Here is a 7,893-nt window from a genome sequence, read left to right on the forward strand (position 1 = left end):
GTGGGTCTTCGATGATGCTGGCTGCCTTTTTGATGCAGCACCTCCTGTAGATACTTAGGTTCACTTTGGGGGAAAGCCGCTCTTTAAACAGAAGGGAAAAAATGCAGAAACAAAGAACCGCAGATGTTGAGGTTAATACACAAAAGGACACAAAGTGCTGGAGTAAATCAGAAAGTCAGGCAACATCTCTGGATAGGGTTGCCAGCTGCCCTGTATTAGCCGAGCCATCCCGTATTTTGGGCAAAATTGGTTTGTCCCGCACGGGACCACCCTTGTCCCATGTTAGGCCCACTGTAGGCCGGGGGGCACTGTAGACCCGGGGGCACTGTAGACCCGGGGACACTGTAGGCCCAGACTGTAGGCCCGGAGGCCTGGGCGCTGCCTAACGGAGGTTGCATAGCAACCCGCCCCCCAGCCCGGGCGGCTGCCATTGGTGGAGCTCATCAGGTGTTAAACCCACTCATTCCGGGATCATTCTTATACACCTGCTCTGGACCCTCTCCAGAGCCAGCATATCCTTCCTCAGATATCGTGAGGGAGGGGTATGGTAATTTTAGATATGGCAATTTTAGTTTAATTTCGAGTTTGGCCCACCGAGTCCATGCTGACCAGTTATCCCCGTACACTACCATTATCCTACATGCTAGAGATAATTTACAATTTTTACCAAAGCCAATTAACCTACAAACCTGCACGTCTTTGCAATGTGGTAGGAAACCCACGCAGTCACGTGGAGAACGTACGAGCTCCGTACAGACAGCACCCGTGGCCGGGATCGAACCCGGGTCTCTGGAGGTGTATGGCAGCAACTCTACCGCTGCTCCACCCTGCCAACCGCCCCTAAACTGCTAATGTGCACCAACTCAGGAGTGTAAATTCAAAAGTATGTTCGCGATGCGGCAGAAAAGTTTGTTGTTGCAGAGTCAGTGAGTGGAGGAGGAAATGTTGAAGTCATTCCCACAAGCTCATTGACCGTGTTTTGACGAGAGGACCATAAATGGGTAGAACAATCGCAGGAACCTGATGCAACACAATTTATGGGGTTGGTGCGCTGTGAAGTCGTGCAGTGGCTTTATGCTTGGCTGCTTTGAGCAATATTAATAGTGCTTGTAAAACAAGCAGAAAGGAAAGCTCCAGTATTACGCCCACACATCACTGTTATTCTGCTGAGCCACCTGCATCCAAAATTTAGAGAGTCATAATAGTTGGCATCAAATCCTGAAGATAATAACGGGCTGCTTTATCGTCTGTAATCTCCTCCAGCCTTGCAATCTTCCAGGATCCCTGCACTCTGTTTATGGCCTGGTTTTTTTTTTTTGCATTCTGTTTTTAATTGCATCATTCATGGCCATGTTTAATCTGCCTTGGAATTTCTCTTTCTTGTTAAAGAACCTTCTGGGGATTTATCCACCAGCATAAGTCCAAGGACAAACAATGCACAATTCCAGGCTATGTTTGACCAACAATGTTCTGAATATTTTCAGGCACTGTAATTGAGACTGAAGCTCTGAACTCTTTGTAGCACCGTTATCCCTTTTGCTTGAGTCTTCAATTCCAACTGAGCCCAGCTTACCTATAAGTTGTGTCCTACGAGCTGATCTTACTCTCAACTTTTCACCGATCTCAAGGAAAACATCAAGGAGAGTGTATTGGAGGAACCCAGTAGGCCAGGCAACGTCCATGGAGGGAAATGAACAGATGACGTTTTGGTTCGCGACCTTTCTTCAGACTGATCTCAGTCTCTTTCCTCATTGAACAGCCTAGCAAGCCAACATTCTTTTACATTTAGACACAAAATGCTGGAGTAACTCAGAGGGCCAGGCAACATCTCTGGAGAAAAAGAATAGGCGACGTTTCGGGTCAAGATCCTTCTTCAGACTCCGAGACCCTTCTTCAGATTCTCGACATGAAACATCACCTGTTCCTTTTCTCCAGAGATGTTGCCTGATCCGCTGAGGTACTCCAGCATTTTGTGTCTGTCTTCGGTGTTAACCAGCATCTGCTGTTCCTTCCTACACCTTATTTTACATTTTATCTTAATATGCCATTTGTAAAGGCACAATTCTGTTTGATTTTCTTCATCACACGAATTTAACTCAATGAACAGGATCACATTCACTTCAACACAGAGGCTGGTAGTTAAATGGAAGTGGTTGAGACCTACTCAGCGGCATACTTAGGGCGGCGCGGTGGTGCAGCGGTAGAGTTGCTGCCTTACAGCAAATGCAGCGCCGGAGATTCATGTTCGATCCTGACTACGGGCGCCGTCTGTACGGAGTTTGTACGTTTTCCCCGTGACCTGCGTGGGTTTTCTCCGAGATCTTCGGTTTCCTCCCACACTCCAAAGACGTACAGGTATGTAGGTTAATTGGTTGGGCAAATGTTTAAAAACAATTAAAAAATTGTCCCTAGTGGGTGTAGGATAGTGTTAGTGTGTGGGGATCGCTGGGCGGCGCGGACCCGGTGGGCCGAAGGGCCTGTTTCTGCGCTGTATCTCTAAAAAAAAACAAATATTTAAAAGAGATTTGGACAGATGCATGGATAGGATGGATTTGGAGGAATATGGGCTAAATGCAGGCAAATGAGACTAGTTTATGCGGGCAATTGACATGGACAATTTGGGCTGAAGGGCCTGTTTGCATGCTATTTGACTGTTCAGAGGCAGAGGAGAACGTTCTATGATGAGAATGCTTTTACATTTTTTTTCCAAAAAACATCTTGGTCAATTAAAATAAAAGCAGGAAATTGATGGATTGACAAATTGTTTGAAGTGTACTTTCTGATTACAACATGAAATAGTATTGAATTTTATTTCATTGTATTGCACTTTCTGATTTTTATTCTCGCAAAAAAAAAGTTATGCGGTGTTATTCATAGAAGCGCCATGATTAGCTTTTCAATACCAATCTCTTAAATAAAGCTTCATTATTTACCTCAGCCTCACTACACTTTGCAAGTGCAATTTCACACAAATATAGCATCTTATTTATCATTCCATTCTCCGTAATCTTCCCAACAAGCATGCAACGTGGAGTATCTGGATGTATATTGGAATTATTGGACATATAACTGAACTAACTTCTTATTTTCCACACTAAACTAAAATTAAATCAGAACAATAAATTGTCTTGGAGCCCTTTTGCATGCTATTATAGAAACATTTGTGCTAACACAAATCCATAACTTGCTATATTTTGTGTGAAAAGAGCTCTGTGAAGTTCTTTGCAGTGCCTGGCAACTGGGAATATTTGCTGACATCAAACGATGTTACCAGTTAGTTAATGGTTTAAGTACTCCCATTAGGTACTGTATTACCTTGAGTCAATATACCTTCTAAACCTATTTCTTCAATTGGCTCAATGCATTTAAAGGTTGGTAAAAAAAAATAGTGTAGGAAGGAACTGAAGATGCTGGTTTAAACCCAAGATAGACACAAAATGCCGGAGTAACTCAGTGGGTCAGGCAGCACCTCTGGAGAAAAGGAATGGGTGATGTTTCGGGTCGAGACCCTTCTTCAGAATAGTCTGACTGTGTTCTAGTCTGAAGAAGGGTCTCGACCCGAAACGTCACCCATTCCTTCTCTCGGGAAAAAATAGTTTTTGTTGTGAAAGACTAAACTGCTTGTGTGAGGCCACGATTAATTAAATTAGATTTCATATTGTAGTCTCTTCACTTTCTTATCTTTTTATTTCCTCAGAGACGTTGGATTTTTAGAGCAGCTGAAAACAACACACAATTCGGATATTTTTATCTCCATTCACGGAGCTGGACTGACTCACCTGTTTTTCCTTCCAGATTGGGCTGTCATTTTTGAATTGTACGTAATTTAAAAAAATTATTGCAAAGCCCTTTGTAGTTGGTGAAATCTCATATGTGCACTCGCCTTTTAGTTCAGTGGTATCAGGTCCTTTAGCTCACCGAGTCCATGCCACCTATCGATCACCCATACACTAGTTGTATGTTATCCCGGATTCGCATCCTACACACATAAGGCAATTTTCGGAAGCCAATTAACCAACAAGCCTGCACATCTTTGGAATGTGAGAGGAAGCCGGAGCATCCGGAGGAAACCCACGCCATCACAGGGAGAACGTACAAACTTCGTAGAGCCAGTACCCGTAGTCAGGATTGAACCTGTGTCTCTAGCGCTGCAAGGCAGCAAGTCCTTGTGTCCCTCGAACACTTTTGTGATCCACATGTTTCATTTAAAACTGTTAATTTTCACATCTTTCAGTCTTCTGAAACTAGCTGATCTTAATGTTCTCTTATATCATATGCCTGCCGAAGGGAAAGGATTATAGAATCAATCTTCTGAACCCTCACAGAGTCACTATCTGTTGGTCCTAATTCCTTGTAACAAGCGGATGAATGCACCCATCTACCCATCTAGCAGTAAATAGCACTTAGAAAGAGTTAGCTCATTGCAATAGGCTGCTTCTTCCGATTTGATAAGGTGTTGCATAACGCAAGTCTGCTCTTCAGGTACAATTGTGAGGATGATCGCTGCTATTTGGATTTAGCTCGACTTCGAGGAGTCCACTACATGACGTGGGAGAAAAGAGACAAAGTTATACCTCAGGATAAGGTTTGTGATCTTCACATTGACACTTATTTCCCGCAGCTGGGTTTTCAACCCAAATAATGACTTATACAACTTGAACCATTAACTTGATTTATTCTGTGGTGCTTTAAGAATTGGATGAAGGAATAAAAGAAAATAATCTTAACCAAACTCATCAGTAATTAGTAGCAAATCAGGAAAAGATGCTCGCAAAGTAGATTTATTTTTGTCATTGCCATAACAAACTGGTGATAATTTACATTTCTTTTCATTTTAAATGAGGCAATATTTTTCTTTATTGTGGGTGAATTATTTATCATCTTCATAACAGAGAGATGCATGGCCTTTGTAGCAGTAACATTGCTCTGTTGATTGAATCTAACTTACTCAAAAGGAAGAAATGCTATTGAGGGCGTGCAGCATAGGTTTACTAGGTTAATTCCCGGAATGGCGGGACTGTCATATGTTGAAAGACTGGAGCGACTAGGTTTGTATACACTGAATTTTAGAAGGATGAGAGGGGATCTTATCGAAACATATAAGATTATTAAGGGGTTGGACACATTAGAGGCAGGAAACATATTCCCAATGCTGGGGGAGTCCAGAACCAGGGGCCATAGTTGAAGAATAAGGGGTAGGCCATTTAGGACGGAGATGAGGAAAAACTTTTTTAGTCAGAGAGTTGTGAATCTGTGTAATTCTCTGCCTCAGAGGGCAGTGGAGGCCAATTCTCTGAATACATTCAAGAGGGAGCTAGATAGAGCTCTTAAGGATAGCGGAGTCAGGGGGTATGGGGAGAAAGCAGGAACGGGGTACTGATTGAGAATGATCAGCCATGATCACATTGAATGGCGGTGCTGGCTCGAAGGGCCGAATGGCCTACTCCTGCACCTATTGTCTATTGTCTATTGTCTATTGAAATGTAGAAACAAGGAGGTTTACCAAGGAAGACACAAAGAGCTGGAGTCACTCAGAAGGTCAGGCAGCATCCCTGGAGAACATGAATAGGTGACTTTTCGAGTCGGGACCCATCATCTGTCTGAAGAAAGGTCGCAACCTGAATTGTCACCTATCCATGTTCTCCAGGGATGCTGCCTGACCCTCTGAGTTTCTCCAGCATTTTGTGTCTTTCCTTACTCAGAAAGGAGTATGTACTTGCAATCTTCCTCGTCTGTCTGAAGCCCATTATGGCTTCAATGATATACAGCCTCTTCAAACGCTTTGCACTAGTGATTCTGATTTCCAGTGAGGGTAGTTTGCTTTACCCTCAATTGTTTTCATTTCCATAAAGTATTGACTATTCACATTGATGATCTGTAGCAGGGAAAGAAGGGTAAGGTTTACAAATTTGCCCTTGAGACGAAAATAGGTGCAAGGGATGTTGTTTTCAGGAAGCTGTGCTTATAAGGTCATAAGTAATAGGAGTAGAATTAAGCCCACCGAGTCTACACCGTCATTCAATCATGGCTGATCTATCTCTCCATCATAACCCTATTCTCCTGCCTTCTCCCCATAACCGCTGACACACCTGCTTAAGGGCGGCACGGTGGCACAGCGGTTGAGTTGCTGCCTTACAGCGAATGCAGCGCCGGAGATTCAGGTTCGATCCTGACTACGGGCGCCGTCTGTACGGAGTTTGTACGTTCTCCCCGTGACCTGCGTGGGTTTTCTCCGAGATCTTCGGTTTCCTCCCACACTCCAAAGACGCACAGGTATGTAGGTTAATTGGCTGGGCAAATGTAAAAATTGTCCCTAGTGGGTGTAGGATAGTGTTAATGTGCGGGGATCGCTGGGCAGCGTGGACCCGGTGGGCCAAAGGGCCTGATTCTGTGCTGTATCTCTAAATCTAAATCTAAAAAAAACTTCTAGGGTTGAAAAAATGGAAGGGTTTTCTAATTGTACTTACACATTATCTTTTTCCTTCACACAGGGACATCATCCCACTCTTGGAGACCACCCTAAGTTTACCAACTACTCTTTTGACGTGACTGAATTTATGCGCCTGGTCTTCTCTGCTGCACAGATAGTAACACAGCATCCAAAATGGCTCTCCACGCAATATCATACTGAACTATGACAGGACATGGAAGTTGACTTGTATTGTTGAACTTTAGAAAGGAATTGCTCACTTCTCAGACACTCTTGTAAAGACATTGGATTCTCTTACTGTTAGACGTATTGTATCAACTGCATCATTGGTGTGTAGGTGTGTTTATGGACGGAGTCGAATATTTAAAAGTAGGCAAGTTCTGTAAATATCAAATTATACCATTTAGATATTAGAATTGTGTGCAACACTGGTTTATATTTATGTACCCCTCTTTTATATACCAATACATCCAAAGGAACTCTATTTTTATCTGAGTGTTCTTCTGTTCATGCTGAGTGAACTAAATAGTTGTCAGAAGTCATACATCGTTGTGGTTTTGAAGGGGAGGGGGGTCATAAAAGGAGAAAGGGATTTGGATATTTCAAGGCGGGAATTGCAAAGAATTAGAGCAAAATTACAGAACGCATGGCTGTACGGTTGGGGTGGATGGAGGGGCGAAGGGAGGATTTTTTCTGGCAAAAATATATCACAGAGTCATAGTCATATGGTGCGGAAACAGCCCTTCGGCCGAACTTGCCCACACCGACCAACGTGACCCAACTAAACTAGACCCACCTGCCTGCATTTGGACCATATCCCTCTAAACCTGTCCTATCCTTGCAACTATCTAAATGTTTCTTAAACGTTGTGATAGTACCTGCCTCAACTACCTCCTCCGGCAGCTCGTTCCACACACCCACCACCCTTTGTGTGAGAAAGTTATCCCTCAGGTTCCTATTAAATCATACTCTCCTCACCTTAAACCTGCGTCCTCTGGTTCTCGATTCACTTACTCCGGGCAAGAGACTCTGTGCATCTACCCAGTTTTATTCCCCTCATGATTTTGTACACCTCCATAAGATCTCCCCTTGTCCCCCAGCACTCCAAGAGTCTTGGTCTGCGCAACCTCTCCTTATGGTTCAGGGCCCCGAGTCCTGGCTACATCCTCGTAAATCTTCTCTGCGACCATTGCAGCTTGTCACACGTTGTGTGTGAGACGAACGAGCTTTTCTGGAGCAAATTAAAGGGCTAAACTGAGATAAGATTCATTAAAATTAAAGGATTTATAGGATAATTGTTTGAGAAGTTGAATTACGATTAAGATGAGGAAAGAGTGGTGGGCACTGATGCAGAATAGTTAATGGGTGACATTTTGAGAGCACTGAGATTGATTGGCGAGGAGAAATTCGAAGTCCCTCAGTCTGAAAGTGACCGAGTGTGTAGGAAGGAACTGCAGATGCTA

The 7,893-nt window shown here is 43.5% G+C and overlaps 1 protein-coding gene across 2 annotated transcripts in view; it reads left to right on the forward strand.

Annotated features, from left to right (window-relative positions):
• Nucleotides 1–6,904, forward strand: part of eogt (EGF domain-specific O-linked N-acetylglucosamine (GlcNAc) transferase) — a 44,900-nt gene extending 37,996 nt beyond the window's left edge. For both annotated transcript variants that reach the window (XM_078413888.1, XM_078413887.1), the window contains exons 16-18: nt 3,698–3,817; nt 4,483–4,585; nt 6,492–6,904. In XM_078413888.1, the coding sequence (XP_078270014.1) occupies nt 3,698–3,817; nt 4,483–4,585; nt 6,492–6,638 (370 nt within the window). In that variant the 3' untranslated portion in view covers nt 6,639–6,904. The remainder of the gene's footprint in view (nt 1–3,697; nt 3,818–4,482; nt 4,586–6,491) is intronic.
• The last annotated feature ends 989 nt before the right edge of the window (nt 6,905–7,893 follow it).

Source organism: Rhinoraja longicauda, chromosome 17 (genome assembly GCF_053455715.1).
Source record: "Rhinoraja longicauda isolate Sanriku21f chromosome 17, sRhiLon1.1, whole genome shotgun sequence".
Lineage (NCBI taxonomy): Eukaryota > Metazoa > Chordata > Chondrichthyes > Rajiformes > Arhynchobatidae > Rhinoraja > Rhinoraja longicauda.